Source organism: Molossus molossus, unplaced genomic scaffold (genome assembly GCF_014108415.1).
Source record: "Molossus molossus isolate mMolMol1 unplaced genomic scaffold, mMolMol1.p scaffold_m16_p_5, whole genome shotgun sequence".
NCBI classification, from domain to species: Eukaryota; Metazoa; Chordata; class Mammalia; order Chiroptera; family Molossidae; genus Molossus; species Molossus molossus.
Window position 1 is genome coordinate 10,730,144 of NW_023425388.1, and position 24,073 is coordinate 10,754,216.

Below are 24,073 nucleotides of genomic sequence, written 5' to 3' on the forward strand. Positions count from 1 at the left end.
TCTTGGAGTAAAATTTTACAAGAGATTAGAATTGCAACAAATCAGAGGCAATAATCTCGTTTTGTTTGCTGTGCTCCTAGGAACAGGCAGTTTATGACACAGTGGCTAGAAAGCAGAAATGGAATTAGCCAGCCTGCCTTCTCAGGACACCACCCTGCTCTTGGTGTTAATTTCAGCAGGTCTGGGTTTCCATGTAAGATGATTCAGACCTAAAGAAGTCAGGGGAAGGGGTGGACAACAGGACATAAAACTGCTGGCAAGCCAGAGAACTTGTGTGCTTCCGATTACAGGATTTGTTCTGAATTTATTTTAAGGCACAACTGTGCAAGTTAATGTCCTAATGTACATTCATTATTTACCTTAAAGTCTGGATCTGTTATGTATATCTGGATTTTGGAATATCCATGGCACTTCTGATAGCAACAAACAGCATCTGGCACTGGAGGAAACCTGCATTCTTCAATAAATTTCTCTAAGAGCATCTAAAACAAAAATAAACAAAATTGATACTGCTACAATACTAATTTGTTGATCAAAATGCTTGTGATTTCAATCACCCCCTTTCAGCCTAAAAATGACTAAACATTTTTTAGCCAAGAATAAATTATAGCCCTGGCTGGTTTGGCTCAGTGGTTGGAGCGTTGGCCTGCGGTCCAGAGACCCCGGGTTCGGTTTCCGCTAAGGGCACGTACCTCGGTTGCAGTTTGTCCCCGGCCCTGGTTGGTCGTGTGGGTGGCAGCCACTCGATGTGTCCCTTTCACGTCGATGTTTCTCTCTCTCTCTCTTCCTCTCTCTCCCTCCCGCCCTGTCTGAACAAAAAATGGAAAAATGTCCTCGGTTGAGGATAAAAAAAAAAAGAATAAATTACATACCACTTTTTAATGGAGGCTGATACAAAGATGTGTCAAGAGAGAATGATGGGAGTTGGGGGCAGGCAAGGATCAAAAAATAAAATTTCAGAATTTCAAAGTCAGAATCAAAATCTTATCCTGTTATAACCATCAAACCTCATTTTACAACAGAGAGCTCTTGGAAATCTCCTTTACATATCTGAGGGAGTCAGACAAGGCAGATAAACCCTTGAGACTACTATTCTGCTTCCCAGCACCACTTCCCCAGGATCCTAGCACTGTTCGTCACCTGCCTCCCAGAATCTCCGCCACCTGTACTTGTTCTTTTCCTGAAGAATCATCCCACGGTTCCTGAGCCTCCAAGAGACTCATCCCATACTCGCAAAGCTGGCTTTTGTTATCAATAGTTGCCATACCTCCATCCCAATCTAGTTTAAAGAGGAAAACCCAAAGATGCCTGTGTTTTGTGTTTTATTTTTTTAATGCCAGCTTCGGGTTAAATATCATTCACATAACATACAATTCATATATTTAAAGTGCTTTTAGTATATTCACAGGGTTGTACGACCATTACCACAATTTAAATTTACGTTTTCATCACCCAACAAGAAACCTCATACCCATTAGCAATCCCTCCTGAATTCCCCCCCAGTTCCTGGTTCCTCACAACCACTAATCTACTTTCTGTCTCCATGTATATTTGTCCATTCTGGAGATTTCATATAAATGAAATGACAAAATATGTGGCCTTTGTGTCTGGCTTCTTCTACTTAGTATGTTTTCGAGGTTCAATCACATTGCAGTACATCAGTACCTCATTCCATTCTGTGGCTGAATAACATTCAATTGTGTAAATAGACTACATTTTAACCATTCATCAGTTGATGGACACTTTCTGACAATTATGAATAATACTGCTATGAACATTCATGTATAAGTTTTTGTGAGAACATGTGTTTTCTTTTCTCTGTATACATCCAGCAGTGAAATTGCTGGGTCACATAATAACTCATTCTCTAATCACTGAGGAAGTGCTAGACTCTTTTCCAAAGCAGCTGCACCATTTTAAATCCTACCTCCAATGTATGAGGGTTCTGATTTCTCTATATCCCTGCCAACACTTGTTATTGGTTGCCTTTTTGATGATAACCACCCTAGTGGGTGTGAAATAACATCTCACTATGGTTTTAATTTGCATTTCTCTGATAGCTAATGTTGTTGAACACCATTCACATGTTCATTGGCTATTTGTATAACTTCTTAACAGATATGTCTATTTATATCCTTTGACAACTTTTTAATTAGTTGTCTTTTTATTATTGAGGTGTAAGAGTTGACCCCTGTGCTTTTAAAAGCTTTAGTCAAAAGCAGGTTCTGAGCATATGCCAGGATTCACTACAACTAAAGGCTATCCTCGTCAATTCACACATAAGTCTTTCAAAAACCAGCAAAGCATCCTATGCTTCTGGATATAAGACTAAATTTATACTTTCTGAGTCTTCAAGACCATTTCATTAACCACAGTAACTATGAAGAAACAACAATGCTACACCTTTCTGATAGAGACAGCAAGCGTACCTGTCTGCTTAATAGTGCACACTGAAGTCAGAATGCCTAGATTCAAGTTTCAGCTCTACCATTTCCTAGCTGTTTAACCTTGAGCTCTTTACATAACCTCTCTAAACTTAATCTTCATCCCCTGTAAGATGGGAATATCATCATACTCATCTGGTAGGACTGCTGTGAGGATTAAAGGTAATGAAATATGACAGGTGTGTGGCTAGCACATAGAAAACATTTCATAAATGTTAGTCATTCTCACTGGTCTTTAAAGGGGAAATGCCCACAGGAGAGCTGAAGACAGAAGGCTCCTACCTCTTTAGCTTCTGATACCTGAGTCAGCCAGTGCAGGTGGGCTTTCATAGTTAGCAAGAAGCTCTCTGCAGAAATATATGGTTACCTTTATTTTCCCTGGCTGAGTCTCTTCAATAATCACATTACTTGTGGGCCAAGTTAACACTCCAGGTAGTCGACAAATCAAGGTTCTTGCTTTCTCAAAGTGATTAAGAGCTTCTAGAAACCTAGTCATAATTATGAAGAAAAAAGGTATTAAAAGATGTGACATGAATTTTCATTCCCACAACAAAAGTCAGAAATTTCAAGCTAACTTGTAAGAGTACATCTGATATATCACTGCATAGAAATAGTCGTTTCAACCTATATTTTCTTCATTGTTGTTTGCTTATTAAAAGTAATATAAATTAAACAAAAATCTGCCTAGACACTGGCTTTATTATCATAGGTGTACACTGGTCCTTTTAAAGTTGGAACTTAACCCTGGCTGGTTTGGCTCAGCAGTTGGAGCGTTGGTCCACGGACCAAAGAGGCTCGGGTTTGATGACAGTCGAGGGCACGAACCTTTGTTGCAGTTTGGTCCCCAGCCTTAGTCATGGGAGAGGCAACCAACAGATGTGTCTCTCTCCTTCCCACTCTATCTGAAGATAAATGGAAAAATGTCCTCAGGTGAGGATTTAAATAAATAAATAAATAGTCAGAACTTATTATTATTTTTTAAATATATTTTCCTTTAGAGGAAAGGAAAGAGAAATAGAAACATTGATGAGAGAGAACATCAACTGGCTGCCTCCTGCATGCTCCCCACTGAGGATCGGGCCCACAACCTGGGCATGTGCCCTGACCGGAATTCGAACTGGCAACTTCTTGGTGCCAGGGTCGATACTCAACTACTGAGCCACATCGGCCGGGCAGAACTTATTTTTTAAAGTTTCAATAATTAAAACAGAAAAATAAACTATCTGGTTGTTCCATTTTTATATTTCATCTACTAAGCTAATTAAAGGAGATTCTTGTAGAATCTACTTCAATTCTTTTTTTTTTTTTTTTTTAATCCTCACCCGAGGACATTTTTCCACTTTTTGTCCAGATAGAGCGGGAGGGAGAGAGAGGTGGAGAGAGAGAGAGAAACATCGATGTGAAGGGACACATCGAGTGGCTGCCACCCGCACGACCAACCAGGGCCGGGGACAAACTGCATCCGAGGTATATGCCCTTAGCGGGAACCGAACCCGCGTCTCTCTGTACCGCAGGCCGACTCTCCAACCGCTGAGCCAAACCGGCCAGGGCTCTACTTCAATTCTTTAACCATAGAGAACTTTTTAAAAAAATTTGATTTCATCTATAGTAAAAATTGCCCTAAAAATTTTTTTAAAGATATAGTATATTCTGGGCATCTTTCTTCAACTATAAAGTGGTGGATTATTCCAACAAGACAAATGTGTATGCAAACTGTTTTAACTATAAATATAAAATGTTTTAATCTAATTTAATTTATGGTTTAAAAAAATAGTGTCAATGGATTTTCATAGTCCATTCAACAAAAGATACTAAGATACTGGATTATAAAGTTAATCAAGTCTTATTCTGGTCGGTGTGGCTCAGTTGGTTGGGTGGCATTCCATGCACCAAAAGGTTGCCAGTTCTATTCCCGGTAGAGGTACATGCCTGGGTTGCAGGCTCCATCCTGCATAGGGGACATTCGGGAGGCAACGATCTATGTTTCACTCTCACATCCATGTTTCTCACTCTCTCTCTCTCAAAATCAATTTTCAAAGATCATAATAAATAAATAAAGTTAACCAAGTCTTTATTCTTTCTCTGCAGACTAGAGAACAAAGAGGATTTTTCCTGCTTTCTAAAATCTTAAAATGATTTCCCAATCTAAAAACTTATTTTTGCTTGTGGTGCTACATCACCGCCCACCGTCTAGATAGTTATAAACAGTAGAACTTTAAACCAGAAATTAGCCCTGGCCAGTTTGACACAGTGATTAGAGTGTCAGCCTGTGGACTGAAGGGTCATGAATTCAATTATAGGTCAAGGACACATACCTGGGTTGCAAGTTCAATCCCCGGATAGGGCCATGTAGGAGGTAGCCAACTGATATGTCTCTTTCACATCAATGTCTTTCCTCTGTCTCTCTCTCTCTCTCTCTCACACCTCCCTCCCTCCCTCTCTCCCTTCCACTCTACCTAAACAAACAAACAAACAAAAAAACCATCAATGGAGCCTCGGGTGAGGATTAACCAAAAAACAAAAACCAGAACCTGCACATCACAATGGCAAAAAACTAGCACATTAGACATTGAACCCCATACTATATTATTTTGAAATTTCAACAAAGTAGACTTTTTCATTTATCACCGTCCAATGATTTTACACTTTTACGTTATTTTTCTAGACCAGGAGAATATCTGCATGTGACCACTACATTAAACAGGTATGCCCTAGACAGTTTACACTAAACTTTGAAATTAATTTCATTTTTTATTGCTAAACAGACAGCTAAATCCTTACTTCTGTCTTTATCTAGTTTTTTTTTTTAATCTTCACCTGAGGACATTTTTCCATTTTTTGTTCAGATAGAGTGGGAGAGAGAGAGAGAGAGACATGGACGTGAAAGGGACACATCGAGTGGCTGCCACCCACATGACCCAACCAGGGCCAGGGACAAACTGCAACCGAAGTACGTGCCCTTAGCGGGAACCGAACCCGGGTCTCCCTGGACCACAGGCCGACACTCCAAGAGCTGAGCCAAACTGGCCAGGGCTTTATCTGGTTCTTAATATAATTTAGCCTGGCTAGACAATAACTTCAGGAAGTAAAAGAACTTTCGTTAATCTTTAAAAGTCTATAAAGAAGATTCCTGACTCATTCTGAGATTGGGTTTCCAAGAGTACCAATGGTCTGATAAAATTTCTCCTACAAAGTTAAATTAAAACTTAAGAAAACTAAAAGTTACAAATACTATGCAATCATTCAATAATCAATCCTTTATAAAGTAATCTAACACACCTACATCATACTGGGTACAAGTGACAGGAACAGGGAGATATTTTTTAAAGCTCAAGGCATAATCCTGCCCCTTAAGGTTCATATAGAAATTTGGGGAAATAAGACATGGAAAATGTACTGAACTTTGAGTAAGGATTTCAACTGTAACATAAATTCAGAAAAGAGATTTTTATTCCTAACTCATGATGTCTTTGAACATATATGTACCTCATATATATATATTTTTTAAAGGGCTGGATTGTAAGATGTCATTTTTTAAAAAATATTTTTATTGACTTTTTAGAGAGAGTAAGGGAGAGAGAGACACACACATCACTGTGAGAGAGAAACATCAATTGGCTGCCTCCTGCATGCCCCCTACCAGGAATCGAGCCTGCAACCTGGGCATGTGCCTCAACTGGGAATTCAACTAGGACTTCTCAGTCCACGGGACACTGCTCAATCCACTGAGCCAAGCCAGCCAGGCTATATGTATCTCGTATTAAGACCATTTCATACAAGTTTGGGAGGGGAACAGATATTTAACAACAACAAAAAAATTCATCAGAATTGTAAAGCATTAATTTATGTCAATTCAGTCATCATTTAAAATGACATATACCAAAAGATAAAATAAAAAACCCTTTGTGTCAAATTACTCTGTTACTGAATTTCTTATTAGATTCAAAATTAGGAAGCATTAGGAACTGATGTGACTGCTCTTACTTTAATACTAATACTAAACGCCAGTCTTCAAAGTAAACACAATTACAACATATGCCAGAGAGAAGAGATCACAATGATTCCAGAAAAGGAATCATCACACATTAGACTCTAAATGAGTTACCAGCCTGGAACGTAAACTAGTATGGTTTCTACTTACCTGTTTTTTTTCAAGTATACTTTTCCAATTCCACAGTAGGCCAAACAATCAAGTCCCTCATTGGGGTAGTGTTCAATCATCCTCTTAAATTGATTTTCAGCTTCAGATAATTCCTTCAATAGCAATAAGAACAATGATCACTTTCACAAAAAAGAAATGCTGGAAGCGATTTTATCTGAAGGTTGACTCTTTTTGTATAACATTAAAAACAAATGTCTGTCCAAAATTTCTTTGGCAAAATTACACCTTCTAGATTACATTTTCTTAGCGACTGTATAAACTGTGACCATAGGAAACGCACATCCAAAGTGGTCCAGCTCCAGAATGAAGAGCTGGCACTGAGCACATCAAACTACCAACCAGATGAGCGTTTACTAAACACACGGGGGCCCGGGGTGTTGACGAACACCACACGGTGTAACTTCACAGTAAAAAGACTAATTTGGATGCAAAGACACCGTACTTAGCTCTAGGCAATACTGCTAACCTCATTGTGGGTGAAAAGAGAAATGTCACTAAAAAATTGGATTTTATAAGAAGCTTTGAGGCCAGTTCCAAAAGAGGCATTCTAAAAATGTTTTAAGCAGGGGCTGGACTGGAGTAAATACATTGCTTCCTTCGCGGGGCTACTCTGAATGATGAAATTCTTTCAAAAGTGCAAGTTCTATCATACCATTTTTTTTCTTTAATCAGTCTTACTACTTCAAGGTACATCACAAATGTAATAAACTATCTCTTCAATTCCAAAAAAGCACACATAAGATACTTATCTAGAAAATAAGAAAATACCCAACTACTCACCACTCAAAAAAAAGAGATATTATCATTTTTACTTCAGTTTTTTATAAACAATAAAACAAAGGTGAACTCCCTTTCCTAACTTCCCCAGGCCCATTCCTTTCTCCCATCACTAAATGCAAACATCATCTTATCTGAAATTTGATGAAGGACTCGTCCATGCTTGTAACTTTTACAAAGTGCACAGACAGCCATAAGTAACATACACTATTATGATGTATGTTTTCCAAATAGTACATAAGTAGTATCACCATGTTTGTTATGTTCTACAACTTGCGTTTTTCCCTCAACGAGTTTTAGGTCCTTTACTTTTCATACAAATAAAAAGTAGATTCCCACTGGTTGACATAGTTCTTTCTAATGGGAATACAAACTAAAATTTATTTCCAAAAAAAAACAACACAAACTAAATTAAACATAGGTATTTCAGGGAAAAAATGATCAAGAAAGTACACAGATGGAAATAAGCGCATATGGAAAAACAGCTATGTTTACATATTGCCTAAAATCAATGGCATGTCTAAGTTGTTTATTATTTGTCACAAATCTTACCTCAGGCTGTCCTATTCCAAGGAGAGAAATAGCAAGTCCATAGACCACTAAGACATAATTAATCATGGCCAAGTTCAATTGCTGTCAATAAAAATGTTCCAGTTAAAAATCTGAAGATAATTCTGCCCACGTGCATCATACCAACCTATTAGCTACAACAGAAAAAAGTGTAATAAAACCTCACTAATAATTTTGCTTGGGATAAAGGCCAAACAGAATTAGAAAATATATTTTGCAAAGACATAATGCTATCAAGTATTTAAAACACAGACTCACTGTCTTACAGTTCCTTGAAGGCATGGTTCATAATGGAACAGAATAACTAAAGTTATTCTCTTTTGCATGTAAGTGGGTACTAACGACAAATGAAGACATTTGCTCTCTTATAACCTTACACAAATTATTTATTTACCTAGCTAATTCTTCCTGAATGAAAAGATGTGACTAAAACGAGTCCAAATCCTTGATTTAGTACTTTATCGAGAGCGAAGGCCATGAGTTCAACTGAACACCAACTAGAGAGCAAGGGGAGAGTCTGAACATGGGTTGCATGTTGAGTGCAGGCATGAAGGCCAAATCAGAGAGTGCCAGCTTCTCACAGCCCAGAGGAGATTCAGGCCATCTTGGCAAGGTCGAAGGTGTACTGATAACTGTGAAGTTCAAGCCCTGGTTCGCTTCCACATGCATCTGGAGCGCATCAGACTGATGAACGGGCCAGGAGACAGCAACCTACCTTAATTTTCTGAGGCTCTAAGCCGTTGAGCAGCTCTGAGAAGGCCTGGGCGGCACTCCGGCACCGCTGCTCCAGCAGAGCTGTGTACCCGTCCTGGATCAAGCTCCTTAGCATTTTCATTATATTAGCAAAATCCTGCAGAAACAAACAAACCTTCCAGTTACACCTCTGGGAAGCAAACAATTCTGCAGTGTCAACCACTAGTTAAATATCTGGTTAACATAACTAAAAAGTTAGTATCTAAATTAGTAATAGTTTGGTTTCTTAGCAATCACATATTACATTTTATGTCCATAACTAAAATTATTAAAAATAAATAAATCTTACAGATGTACATGATTAAACTTAATTCTTGTGAAAAATATATTGTTCAAGTGTTTGATTTTGCACCAGAAAAGCCTTTTCTTTACCTGGTGTGCAGCTCTGGAAGATTTAGAAAACTGTTTCTCCAAGATGTTTTTCAAATCTGCTGGTAAACTCCCTTGTGAACTAGAACTAAAAGAGAAAAGTGTTGTTTTCAATTATTTTAAAATAAAACAGTCTGCTTATATAAAGAAGTAATACATTGACTGAAGGTCATTTTAAACACTGAGTAAATGGAGAGTCTCAAGCTCCTGAACTGAAACATTACTATGATGCCATTTCTGCCTCAATTTATCTCTAAATCCAATGAAATCTCAACAAAAATCCCTATGCCCTGGTCAGTTTAGCTCAGTGGTTAGAGCATCATCCCATGGACCAAAGGGTTGCAAGTTTTGAATCCTGCCTTGGGGTTGGGGTGGTGTGGGCAATCGATGTGCCTCTCTCACATCGATGTTTCTCTCTCTCTTCCTCCTTCCCGTCCACTCTATATAGAAATCAATGGAAAAATACCCTCAGGTGAGGAGGATTAATAACAACAAAAAAATCTCTATAGAGGTGGAGGGAGGGCAGATAAATTGATTGTGAAGATAATATAAAAGAACAGTTTCTGATAAAGAAATAAAGGGGAATTTGCACTGATCATCCAAAGTTATCATAAATCTAGTCATCAAAAACAACATACTCCTCAAACAAGAAATGTGCCCAATATACATTGCAAAGATGCTCCATCTTGGAAAATCTAATAAGATATAACTGTTTCAGTCCTGGCCAGTTTGGCTCAGTGGTTGGAGCGTCGGCCTGAGGATGAAAGGGTTGAGGGTTCAATTCCTGGTCAAGGGCATGTGTCTGGGTTGCAGGTTCAATCCCCAGCTCCGTTGGGGTTGTCTGGGAGGCAATCAATCAATGTCTCTCTCACATCAATGTTTCTCTCTCTCTTTCTTTCCCTTTCTCCCTTCCACTCTAGCTAAATATCAATGGAAAAATATCTTTAGGTGAGGATTAACAAAAGAAAAATATATATATATATATTTAAAGTTATATATATATATCTATATATATATATCTGATTCAGAAGGCCTGACTCCAAGGCTGGTGAGGGTAAGAAAGATTCAGGTTCTCTAGCTGTTTTCTGACACTAAATGTGTGGGGTTTTTCTGACACCAGTACCTATCATTTTTCCACACCAACTCTCCAACACTGAGTCTCTAACAATTCAATTCACTTCTGACATTAACTCTGGAGTCAATGAAGGCCCCACAGGTGCCCTCACTTCAGAGCAGCCACATCAAGGTGCCCAGGCTACCCACACTTCTGCCTAACCAACTACAAATTCAGGGGTTCCTGAGACCCTCGTTCAGGTTCGACATTACCTAGGATGTCTCACAGAATTCATGAAAGCAGTATACTTACTATTAGTTTATTATACAGGATACAACTCAAGTAAAAGTCCAGAGATACATGGGATGGTAGGGGGGAGCGAGGCGATGCACGGCTTCCATGAGTCCCAGAGTGGGCCACCTTCCCAGCACCTCCAGGTACTCACCCACCCAGGAGCTCCCCAAGCTTTCATTACACAAGCACAGGGGATTACATTACTGGCCACTAATGAAAGAACTGAACTGATTTCTAGCTCCCTTCTCAAATTTCTCAGAGACCAGGAGGTGGGGCTAAAAGGTCCAACCCTTTCTAATGACCAGTCCCAATCCTGAAGGTAGGGCCCCAGCCTTGAGTCACCTAGTATAAACTCAGGTAGGATGTAAGGGGCTTGTTAAGAGTTAAAAAAAAGGCACTTTTATTACTCAGGAAACTCCACAGTTTTATGAACTCTGTGCCAGAACTGGGGACAAAGACCAAATATATATTTTATTATACTGCACCCTCACAGCTTAGTAAGAGTATAAACAGTGCTCATTTTCTGGGAGGACACTTTGACAATATCAAAGTTAAAATTATGCATCCCCTTTGACAGAGCAATTCCACTCTAGAAATTTCCCCAAATACATACACACACACACACTCACTCTCTTTCTCTCTCTCTCTCTCTAATACCCTGCAGCCATGCAAACGAAGAATGTAGATCTCCATGGTCTGATAAGGGAAGACAGGCAAGATACTCAGAAAGAGATAAAGCAAGCTGTTGGCCAGAATGGTTCTAACAGTGAAAACGACAGTGTCCCCAATAACGACAGCTCACATGTACTGAACATTTACTATGTTCCAGGGCTCGTTCCACTTAATCATTAAATAACCCCATGAGGCAGACATAATCAAATAAAAAGCCTTCAGTTTGAAAACAGAAACAAAGTTATCAGGAAAATAAATTTATCTTTAATAAAACAGGTCAAAATGATAACTATACATTCAAGAAATGACCATATATTTGGTTTTGGTTTCTCCTGGGGAGGGGGATGGATGAGGCAAGCAGGAAAACTCAGAACTTTTCTATGAAATAAGAGAATTACATAATATTCTATGCCCTTGTTTTATATTTATTTTGCAATAGGATCAAAAAAAAGGTCATTATTTTTTAATTGGGCTTTACTCATTTCTCTTAGTGCTTTGATATTTATATTAAAATCATTCTCCTTTAAAGAACCTATCAAGGAACCAGCCAGAAGAAATGAGGGAAGCCCTGGCCGGTTTGGCTCAGCAGTTAGCACATCGGCCTGAGGACCAGAGAGACCTGGGCTCAGTTCCTGCTAAGGGCATGTACCTCAGTTGCAGTTTGGCCCCGGTTGGGGTTGTGTGGGTGGCAACCAGTCTCACGTCGGTGTTTCACTCTCTCTCTTCCTCTCTCTCTCCCTCCTGCTCTATCTGAAGATAAATGCAAAAATGTCCTTGGGTGAGGATAAAAAACATATATAGAGAAAAATAAATGAGGGGAAAACTGACAACTGGTATAACTGTGGCAGAAATAGCTTTGTAGTTTCTCCGGCATCACCTTTCGTTAACTTCTGTATCTACTGTGAAGACTGACAATTCCACTTTGCAATCAATTCCCATCTTTGTAAGTGAGGGGGATTAACTATAAAGACAGATGGCAAGAGTTCCCACCATTAATTTTAGAGGGATGTTTCATAGAACTAATTTTATAAGTGGTTGGTTCATTAATGAATACTTTCCTCCAATGATAATTACTCAAGAGGGCCTCTCACTACACACATACCCACGCCTGTATATGAAGAGTAAGCTTCCAGATGACCAGGAAACTGTTAGCAGCAATTCCTAAAGGAAGCCACTGGAGAAGGAACTGGAGGAGGTGAAACAAAGTGTGCAGGGAAGGAGGCTGATTTACACTTTATACTTATCTGAATACTTTTTTCCTCTTATGAGCAAGTATTTTGGAATTAAAAAAAATTAATACTAGTATATATGATACGACTTACAGAAATCAGTATTACTATCCAGGATTCATAATTCTCTAGTCAAAAACGACCCTCTCCAAAAGACATGCCTTTGATATCTGAAAGGGATTTTAGTACTCAACACGATAAAAGAGATTTTTTTTTTCTTTTTCTTTTTTTCTTGTAAGGACATTAGGGGGAAAAAAACAAAACCATAGATAAAAAACATACCTGAACTCCAATTCATTGTTTCGGGATTTTTGTTTTCCTTTATATTTTGGAGGCTGACCTGTGAATACAAAAGTACTTGTTCCTGAAATCTGGACATAAAAATTTAAGAGCCTGCAAGTAAAATAATAAAAAATATGCAAATTGAGTAAGAAAGCAAAGGATTCAATAGGTTAAGCAAAAAAAAAAAAAAAAGCTACTAATGTTTGTCTATGTATGCTATAAAATTATTATAAATTACGAATATTGTCATGTAGGCCTAGAATAGATACAAAGATACAGGCTCCAGTTTATATTCTCAGGTAGTTCACAATCAGATGGGAAGAAAAGAGAGTCACTGCAATAATGAAACAACAATCCCCATTAAGAAGAAGAGAAGTGCTGTTATTGACAAATTAATTCCACAGTAACTGCTCTCAAAACTGACAGAGAAGAGAAATCACTGAGGCTGAGTGGCTGGGAAGAGCAATAGTGGGAACACAGCATCTGTATTTAGTTGTAAGGAACAAACTGGATTCAGACAGAATGGGCCACACCTTAGAGTGAAGTTCATTTTAAGAAGCACTAAGCAAACCTGTGTGACTTGGCGAATTTGGTAAGGACAGTAGGTGGGCATGAAGAGGGGCTGCTAAGGCAGGCTGGGGGGCAGTGTTACAGGTTCCATGCTTCCATTCACTTCTCCAGTTCTGAGCTCAGCCTTTGCCCATGGCAGGGTCAAAGGAGGAGGGAGCCTATGTGTACTTCTGGGCAGGGGACAGACGTGCCAAGTTGTGCAGAAGAGAGCAGAGCAATAAGGACAGGTGGATTTGGTGGGAGCTTTGCGGAGAGACAGCAGAGGCAAGTCAGAGCCCATGTGTTCAGGAAAGGATGAGAGCCTGAGCGGGTTCTGGTGGCCTCAGAAAACAGAAGAGGTTTCTAGAGAGGCAAAAGAATTCCAGTTTGATTTCTGCTGTGTGACCTGAGGCAAAACTATTGAACCCTAACCCTGGGACCTCAGTTTCTTCAACGGAACGTAGATGCTGAAGTGTCAATGGTATTTACATTATCTATCTATATGTACTGTCTGATGATAATGGCCTAAGGAATATCGATAAATTAAAAACTGTTTTCTAAAAAGAAGTTTTATCCTCAAAGATGTTTCATGCGTTATCAGAGTTACATCAGGTAAGACAGTCACCTGAGCGTCCCCTCTTCATAATTCTGATGTGCCAACCAAATGAAAATGCCTAGCAGTAAGTGGCTGGATGTGTGGCACCGGGTCTGAGAGAGGGCAGCACTACAGGAAGCAGAAGACAAAAATGGCTGCCAAAAGCAAAAACAATGAAAAGAAAACAAAAGAACTTACAAACGAGAAAGGAAAAGAGGGCAACAGGGTCACTACCTAGAAGGTCACAATCTCCCTGTAAGAACCCTGGAAGGAACACATGAAAGATGGAGATAAAAAACTTGTGTGACAACAACAACCTTGAGTCATTAAGAAAATATGTACTTTATTTATTTATTTATTTATTTTTTATCCTCACCCGAGGATATTTTTCCATTTTTTGTACAGATAGAGCGGGAGGGAGAGAGTGGAAGAGAGAGAGAGAGAGAGAAACATCGACGTGAAGGGACACATCGAGTGGCTGCCACCCGCACGACCAACCAGGGCCGGGGACAAACTGCAACCGAAGTACGCGCCCTTAGCGGGAACCGAACCCGGGTCTCTCCGGACCGCAGGCCTACGCTCTAACCGCTGAGCCAAACTGGCCAGGGCTACTTTATTAAACTCTGTTTTAAAAGGCAGAGAAGCATATAATCCACTTTCGGATGATTTCCAAAAACACCTGGTGGTATCGAGGGAGACTGAAAGGTAAATGAAACATGAATATTCGTGCTTCTCTGGGCCCTTCATTTCCCATGATGCCAAGTCAGCGAGGTCCTGCTGTGTCTGCCTGTTTGCGAGAGGCATAGACACATGCACTAAGCACAAACTGTTCAGAGTAAACTTGTATTAGCATAAAGCATCCATTCTCAATGGAGGTGACATCACCCCCAGCAGGTGATTATTGGGAGATGAAAAAGTATCTACCTTTTTAATACAAGGTGAGGCAAAAGTAGGTTTACAGTTGCAAGTACGTGAAACAGTTTATTCTTGTGTTATTATTTGTTAATTATTGTATTATTTTTTATACAAACAACTATAAGCCTACTTTTGCCCTACCCTGTATTTAAAGCAGAGATGTACATACTGTACATAAATAGATATAGAGTATCTATGGTATTAAAATTTCATGGGGAGGCAGGTAGGGAAAAAAGAAGTCTAAAAAGGCTCCTTGAGTCGGGGGACATAATGATATAAAAGTTGAAAAACACTGGCCTAATGGAAATTAGATAATAAACCAAGAAGAGCTTCACCTCCCCTTTCTATTACTTTTATTTGGAGTTCCAAAATTAGATTTATTAAATAATATGAAAAGACTGCGGACTGATTTCAAATAAATATTCAATGTTTTAACACAGAAGCATTGCAAAGTAAAAGGAGAACAAGGGCAAATATATGTGAGGCTTGTGTGAATTTTGGGGCTCAGGAGTTGAGAAAACATGACATTAACTCAGCAACAATTTACACAAGAAGAAACACTCACCTGATGGTGGCAGAAATTCAGGATGACAGTCACAATCATCTACCTTCAAAGCATCATCTACCACCTACCCATGAAAATAAAATTAGTGAGACTTTAAAAAAACAAAAACAAAAGAGAGCCATGAAGAATTTAATAGCTAAATAATAAAACAGGTTAGAATAGAATGTATTCAAGAGCCTAAAATACCTAGGTGATTATTAAGCCTAATAGATAAACAAACAAAATGATAACTAATGATAAGGGATTATGATATGACAAATCCTCAAATGACAATTCTGTTTCTGACATCTAGCATGAGGCCCGACAGGGTAGCTGTTCAGTATGTGTCTGTACTGAACCAGCACTGTCCCATCTTTCCTGATGCTCCTCTCCCTAAATGAACATAGCCTCTTTGAGATTTTCATTGTTAACAAAAAACTTACATAGTGGGTTGAAAAAGTTCCCTCCAATGCCTATTTCCCATCTAACCCAAAACGCCATTTTCGTTTTTTCCCCCCTCAAACCCTGGAGAGAAATACAAATGTGGACTTGGTGATATCTGCTGAGTTTTGAGTATTCTACAGTTCAAAGAAAAGCTCAGATGCAAACCGTCTGGGACACTGATCCCAGAGCTAGGCTAGAGGTCCAATGGTTCCCTAAGAAGCCACCAGACCAAGGTTCAGCTGAGCACAGCAATGATTTAAGGGCTCGAGCCTCCACGAGGAGCAGCAGAGGCTGCAGAAACACCTTGAGCAGAGATGGGGATGGGGTGGGTACCTCCCAAGCCCAATATAACACAAATTGGGTGGGTGGGATGATGCAGTGTCAGGCAGCCACAGAGACTGCAAAAAAAGAAAAGAGAGGAAAAGAAAAATCCAATGCATTGTATGGGGTAGGATGATTTGGCCACCAGACCCCAATGTCACTCATTCCCAAGTAACTGATTGAGAGACATGTAAAGGGAAGGCATACAAAGCAAATCATCCAAGTATAAAATGAAATTTAAAAAAGCATTTTGAGCCCTGGCCAGTTTGGCTCAGCGGTTAGAGCATCGGCCTGTGGTCCAGAGAGACCCGGGTTCGGTTCCCGCTAAGGGCACGTACCTCGGTTGCAGTTTGTCCCTGGCCCTGGTTGGGTCATGTGGGAGGCAGCCACTCAATGTGTCCCTTTCACATCGATGTTTCTCTCTCTCTCTCTCTCTCCCTCCCACTCTATCTGAACAAAAAATGAAAAAAAATGTCCTCGGGTGAGGATAAAAAAATAGAAAAGCATTTTGAAAACATACACGTGTGATTGCAAAAAAATAAAATCTGTGACAATGAACTATTTTTATGTAGTTATAGGAGGTAGCCTATTTATTAAAAAGACAGAATCATTCTCTTGATATTGATAGGCAAAAAAAAGGTACATATCAATAAGATATTTAGTTTCCCTTATCACCAAAATATTACTATAAAAATAAGACTATCTATACTTGAAATCATTTTCAGTTTTTAACTGAGCTTACCTTTAGATTCTGATTACCACCGTTTGCCATTTCGTGGTTGGTTTTTCTGGAATCTCTTTCAGTCTCCACAAAGTTAAGTGAAGTACTGAACACAGGTGCTGATAAGTTAGGTGTGTACGCTCTGAGTGAGAATAAAAGAAATAATCATTTTATTCCTATTGATTAGTATGCACTTCTAAAAATTTAACTTTCGAAGAAACAGACTGTAGCAATGACACCCTTTTTTCCTTGAAAGTAGATAAGATTGTTTTATTTTTTTATTTTTCCTTTATTTATTTTAGAGAGAGAGGAAGGGAAAGGGAGAGAGAGACAGAAACATTGATGAGAGAGAACATCGACTGGCAGCCTCCTGCATGCCCCCATTGGGGATCAGGCCCACAACCTGGACATGTGTCCTGACCAGAAATCGAACCAGCCACCTCTTGGTGCAGGGGTCAATGCTCAACCACTGAGCCACACCAGCCAGACAAGATAAGATTGTTTTAAAAAGGATCTCTACCTCTGAGAGTGGGCTTTATAGATAAATATTATTTTACATTTGATATTAAAAACTAGATTAAGAACAGTTGAAGAAGTGTATTCTGGTTTCTAAAATTAAAATAAGTAAGTCTCCTTGGTTTATTTTTAATGTTTTTATTGATTTTTTTTTTTAAATCCTCACCCGAAAACATTTTTCTCCATTTTTTGTTCAGATAGAGTAGGAGGGAGAGAGAGAGAACCATCGACATGAAAGGGACACATCGAGTGGCCACCACCTGCACGACCAACCAGGGCCAGGGACAAACCTCAACCAAGGTACGCGCCCTTAGCGGAAACCAAACCCGGGTCTCTCTGGACCACAGGCCGATGCTCTAACTGCTGAGTAAAACCAGCCAGGGCTGTTTTTATTGATTTTTTAGAGAAGGGAGAGAGAGACAGAAACATCTATGTGAGAGAGAAAGATCAATCAGCTGCCTCCTGCACACCTGCTACTGGAGATCAAGCCCACAGTCTGGGCATGTGCCCTGACCGGGAATCGAACCAGGATCTCTCAGTCCATGGGACAACACTCAATCCATTGAGCCACATAGACTAGACTAAGTCTTTTTTTTAATGTAGGCATGTGTGACAAAGCTTAATCTTCTTTCATTGCCAAGTAACAAACAGAGTCTTGGATGCTACTGGCTTTACTGCAGGCATACTCAAGTCTATCTTTGTGTATTTCTAACAGGAAGCATCTCAGCCTTTAAAAAAAATATCGGAAGTCTAGAAGCAGATGTTTCCAGGATAGAGGCAAAGGGTTAAAAGGCAAAGACTGTGCCCCTGCTCTCTGCTTCCAGGACTCTGATGGCCAAAACTGGTCCCATTCAAACATAATAACATCCTATTAACATTTTACCCCTTTTCCCATAAACTAAGGATACTGATCTGCAATATATACATATGCAAATGGATCAGCAAAACAAATCTGGCAATTCACAGGTCACCTGATCTTGCAGGGACACTTTAAAATCCACCTATCATCCTTTCACCACCAACTTTACTGTGGTTGCTATTAGCTACTAAAACATCAAACACAGTGACTCTTAAATTCACAGGGCAAAGCCATTGCAAGTAACAGCTACTGATTAGATTGCTATTAACTCACCTGCTTTCGTAAAAGGCTTTAATTGGATTCCTAGTTGATGTTCCTCCTATAAAAGTCAATCACACACACACTTAGTAATCAGTGCATTGGCAACACATACTTTAAAAGATTTACATTTTAGAGAACTGAAAAGCAAACCTAAATAATTTTACATTTCAAGATGCTTTTAGTTTGATGATCGTGTCAACAAAATGTTACACAGACCTTACTTGACATCCCCATTGGATGTGAGGTGAGTCAGAGATGGTACCTGTCTTCAAGGAGCTCACAATCTTATAATGTTATGTTGAATGACATTTGCTAGTGAAATAGAACCACTCAGCTCAGCTTCATAAGACACTAAATACCCATAGAAGAAAAACAGGAAAGACCTATATAGAGTATAAAGGGACTGTAGAATTCCTAGCCTGCGCAGCAAATTTCTGAGATATAGATAAAATCAGCCACAAACTTGGTGCAAAAACATCAAACAACTCTACTGAAAAAATTTTTCTTCAAGAAATAACTATCATAGTAAAGGGGATAATTTTAAAACAATTTTATTTTAAAAAGGATTTACTTTATTTCAAAATTTCAAGAAGGCATATTTTTCTACACAAGAGCATATAATAATTTGTCACTGAATGTTTCAAATAAAAATACAAATCATTTATAATTACCTAATGGAATATAACACTAATATAATCCTACACAGATAGAAATGGAAACTTAGGTGACTCGACCAAGATAACAAAGTACAAATCATCTAAGAACTGATTTATGGTCCTCCATTAACCCACCTTCAAAAGTTTTAAAGGGAATTTGACTGAAACCGAAAGAATCTTAGGTGAAATACCTTGCAGGTCTTCTATTTGATTTTGTAACTTTACATGCTGCTGAATTAGATCCTTGATTCCCTCAGGGTCATTTTTACAGAGTTTTTGAGCTTTACTGTTTGCTTGCAGGGCCCAGTCATATTCCCCCAGCATAGAAAGAGCAGCACAATAACGATAATGACCCTGTTCCAAAAAGATAAATTTATTTTTTTTCTCAAAAATATGCTTAAGTTAAAGAAAATAGATAAGGAGAAATATTTTGCTTGAAATCTGATTAGTTACTTAAAATGTAAGATTAGAACCCTATTAATGAAAAATAAATAAAATGTTAATACTTCTAAATAAAAAAATTACCTAAATTAGCTAAGTGAAAAGTTATGACCAGTATTCATAATAATTTTTAACAACTGACTAGAGATCAGTATTTTTGCTTAAGAGATTTTTGCATCCCCCCCAAAAATTCAACCTTTATTATATTTTCTAAAGAATGAAATTTTTATGCCAAATAAAGTATAAAAATCATTCATAGAAATAACTTAAAATTTTTTTCACGAATACTTCCAGGCAGTAATAATCTGTAAGTCCTCACAGTCCCTACACTTTGGAAATCTACAGCACTCCAGAGCTGGGAGGAGAGTCGGCTTGAGGAGCAGTTCTCAGCTCTCTGAGGAGGAGCATGGGCACAGATAAGGGTAAATCTACGCCAGATCTTCCATCCATCTCTCTCAATCAGCTCTTAATTCTTTTATCTCGAAGTGTAGTTCTTGGTTTTAAAAAAGAAAAGGTCCAAAAACCACTGATTCCTAATTTCAACCATCAGGTTTTTTTTGTTCTGTTTTGTTTTTGCTACAGAACCACAGTCCTGGCTGGCCCATTTGCATATTTTGGGAAATCTTCTATATCAAGCATGAACATTTTAATCCAGAAAGCTAACATAACAAACTTGGGCTAACTCAACCAACCTCTCCTCTAGCTAGCTCCTCACAAACCAACCTTCCATTTTAGGCACAGTATCCCCACTGGAGAAGTGGTTTCTAAGTAGAAGGGTTAGGCACTGACCTAGCCTCACTTCCTTAGAGGCAAACCAAAGCACCCCGATCTTATGACTCAGGATCCACAGCTCCTTTCTCTTTACTAGACACTTCACAAAGAACATTCTGATTCGACGAGATAAAACAAAACAAAAACCCCTCATAAACCAGAGGGAAAGGGTACTGGGGGTGCAAAAGAGGATAAGGGGGGGATAAATGGTGACAGGAGACCTGACTTGGGGTAGTGAACACATAATATACAGTTGATGTGCTAAAGAATTGCAACCTATATAATTTATGAACCAATGTCACCCCAATACTAAAAAGGAATATAAAAATATATTAACAAGGGAAAAAAGGAAATTGTCATTCCATTAAAAAAAAAAAATCAGGCCCTGGCCGGTTTGGCTCAGCGGTTGGAGCAGCAGCCCACGGACCAGAGTCCCGGGTTCAGTTCCCGATAAGGGCACGTACCTCAGTTGCGGTTTGTCCCCGGCCCCGGTTGGGGTTGTATCAGTGGCAACCACTCGATGTCTCTCTCTCACATTGATGTTTCTCTCTCTCGCTTCCTCCCTCTCTCCCTTCCACTCTATCTGAACATACATACAAAAAAAAAAAAAAATCAGGAATAAATGACCTTTTTAAGAATGATTGGTTTTCACTAAGAAAAGCCAGAAACAATTGAGAGGACCTCTGTTTATGTGGGTCCTGTACATGTAAAATCCTGCTCTGGTACACCAACTCAACCTGTGAGTTCTGGAGCATTTTTTTAGCCAGACTAGTTAGGCTCAGAACAAAGATTCAATTCAGATCACATTTGGTTAAACTCTGCTTTTCTTCAAAGGCCACAGAAGATGAAACAGATTCTCAGGTATGCTGCAAGATCAAATTCCTGTCCCCCAGGCACACATTAACATTAAGGCTTACAAAACTGCATTTTGGAAAAAAAAAAATCACAGCACAGAAAATTACAATAGCTTTTAAACCATAGTTGCTTAAATTTGTAAAAAAAAAACCTTTTTCTTTTCACTCCACCTTTTCATCCTTTACTGAGTCCTTTTCCTTAAACTCTTTTCTATCAGCTGAGAAAGGAGTTTATTCAGATCTTTTTGCTGAAGTTGTTTGAATGAAACTTAAATTAAAGCTATTTCAGAGAATTTCTTGAACTCAATTACAATAGAAAGTCTTGCTCTTCTTTGACACTACCTCATCCTCTATCACAGTGGTTCTCAACCTTCCTAATGCCACGACCCTTTAACACAGTCCCTCATGTTGTGGTGACCCCCCCAACCATAAAATTATTTTCGTTGCTACTTCATAACTATAATTTTTCTACTGTTATGTCTTAGGCGACCCCTGTGAAAGGGTCGTTCGACTTCAAAAGGGGTCGCGACCCACAGGTTAAGAACTGCTACTCTATCACATATTTAAAAAAAGTATCTATCGCTCATTTTGCCAGCATCCCCTCCTTTTGAGTGTCACCATGTTCCTTCTGCACACAGTAATGCCAGGACTGTCAACTCTAGTGCTCCATCTCAACAATGATCGTAGGGTAGGAGCGTAGCTGAGACCCAGGAAATGGGCCCATCGAAATGCACCATTTCCCAGGTCATAGTGATGGATCCACCGGTGGGCACATGGCTCAACGATAAGTCTGAGGCATTCCTTGGATACACTATATAGATACTAAAGATGTTCTCTTTCCACTAGAATGAACAGTTACTGAGGATTGTAAGTTTGGTTCTTTTTGAAAATGAAGCCGAGAAAGCCCACACTCTACCATTTCTGATCAAGATGGAGTAACAGGGATTGGATTTACCCTCTTGCCTAAAACTAACAACACATATAAACAACATATATGAAACAAAGGGTTGCAAAACACTGGACATCAAGCAACAACAGAGAGTGATCCCTGACAGATGAGAAACACACAAAGTAAACCCTATGTTTGCTCCATCTTGCTGAGAGGAGTTTCTAAGCCATGGCACAGGGAGAAGGAACCCAGGCAGAAATTTTCAGAGTCAGTTTAGAAGACAGAGCCAGCCCAGCTGGTGTGGCTCAGTGGTTGAGCATCGAACCATGTACCAAGGTGTTGCCAGTTTGATTCCTGGTCAGAGCACACACCCAGGTTGTGAGCAAGATCCCCAGTGGGGGGCATGCAGGAGGCAGCCAATCGATGCTCTCTCTCATTGATGTTTTTATCTCTCTCTCCTCCCTTCATCTATCTATAAAAATAAAGGTGGGGGGAGAGAAGAAGACAGAGCCAGGGTCTAGGAGAGCCAAGGCAGCTCAAGGTTACAAGGCAGAGGACTGGGGAGAGGAGAGCTGCACAGAGAACTGCAGATCTCCCCCTTGAGCCTGGCTGCATACTAATCAGTACCTGCATGTGGGGCAACTGCCCGAGCCAGGGAAAGACCACCTGAACGCTAAAAGGGAAAACAGTCAGCACTCACACAGGGCCAGAAATACTTCCCGTTCCCACCAACCAGAATGGAAAACATCATAATTCATGGAGTATCAAGTAGAATACTCAGAAGTTTTGCCTTAGTTATGGAAAAAAATTAGCCCTAGACCAAATACCACTATGCTCCTCCCTAACAAAGCTTAAAACAAGACTCCACAAAGAATTAAACTGTTTCCAAGTAACTATGGCATCCCAAAACAAAGTTCAAAAATATTTACAGAAATATGAAAATAATCAGGTAAAACCACAATGTCTGGCATCCAACAAAAAAATTACTAGGTATACAAAAAAGAAAATTATGATCTATAATGAACAAAAAAATTAGTCAGTTGAAAACAACCCAGAAATGACAAAAATGACAGAATTAGTAGACAAGGACATTAAAACAGTTGTAAATATATTCCATATATTCAAAAAGCTAAAAGAAAGACTGAACATATGAAGTAAAGACATGCGATATGCAAGAAATAATCTGAAATTCTAGAGATGTAAACTATAGCATTTAAGATAAAAAATACACTGATGGAAATAAAGGTAGATTAGATATTGCAGAAGTAAAGATCAGTGAACTTGAGGACACAGCAATAGAACCTAGGTAAAATGAAATAGAGAAAAGACCGAAAATGAAGACAACAAACAGGAAAGTACAGCTAAGAAACACAAAGAAAAGTGAATACAGATCTGGATCCAACTATGCCTGAAGCTAACCCCTAGAATTTTCAATTATGCAAGCCAATAAATTCCCTTTTCTACGTTAAGCCAAATCTCAGTTAAGTTTTGTCACTCACAAACAAGAAAGCCCAAACATACCCCTAGAAATGAAAAGATTCTTGAGAACATTTGTGACAGTACTGGTTGTACCCTATATAACAACATAAAAAGGTAAAGTACACAGAAATGTTTAGAGATATCTGTTGACTATCATAAAAACTCTCACTCCTTACAATACAATGAGTCACCCTCTCTTAAGCCTGAAAGCATGTTTAGGACAGTTGACACTATACCAGTTTTCTCTATCTAGAAAGAATGAGGAAAAAGTGGCCCACCCTCACACAAAAATCTACAGAGTACCTTCCTATACAGGCTATATCCTAGAGACATGACTCAGTAGACACAGGCTCACAATGAATTCTAAAATAAAAGGATTCTTATAAAAGTAAAGAATCTTGCATAGTCTTTTGCTTTTGAAATTTAAACCATCCTTTAGTGAGCATTCTTTTCTGGTAAAATAAAATGAAAACTGACCTAAATATATAGTTACCAAATTTTTTGAATACTTCCTAGGAGTTGTATTTTTCAGCTACACAGACATTTTTTGCAATCAACACAAAACAGCCCAGTTTAAAAAACAGAAAAGAGTGAACCACATAAATATAGTCAACTTATCTTTGCCAAAGAAGCAAAGGCAATACCATGGAGC

General features: G+C 39.0%; 1 protein-coding gene across 4 annotated transcripts in view; it reads right to left on the bottom strand.

The window, feature by feature from the left end:
* The window catches only part of TTC3 (tetratricopeptide repeat domain 3), a 122,142-nt gene that overhangs the window by 57,822 nt on the left and 40,247 nt on the right, over positions 1–24,073 (bottom strand). For all 4 annotated transcript variants that reach the window (XM_036242245.1, XM_036242249.1, XM_036242247.1 and 1 more), the window contains 11 exons: positions 19,179–19,341; positions 18,344–18,389; positions 16,717–16,837; positions 15,231–15,294; positions 12,607–12,664; positions 9,079–9,163; positions 8,669–8,803; positions 7,936–8,016; positions 6,586–6,698; positions 2,812–2,932; positions 360–482 (listed from right to left, as the gene is read on the bottom strand). In XM_036242245.1, the coding sequence (XP_036098138.1) occupies positions 360–482; positions 2,812–2,932; positions 6,586–6,698; positions 7,936–8,016; positions 8,669–8,803; positions 9,079–9,163; positions 12,607–12,664; positions 15,231–15,294; positions 16,717–16,837; positions 18,344–18,389; positions 19,179–19,341 (1,110 nt within the window). The remainder of the gene's footprint in view (positions 1–359; positions 483–2,811; positions 2,933–6,585; positions 6,699–7,935; positions 8,017–8,668; positions 8,804–9,078; positions 9,164–12,606; positions 12,665–15,230; positions 15,295–16,716; positions 16,838–18,343; positions 18,390–19,178; positions 19,342–24,073) is intronic.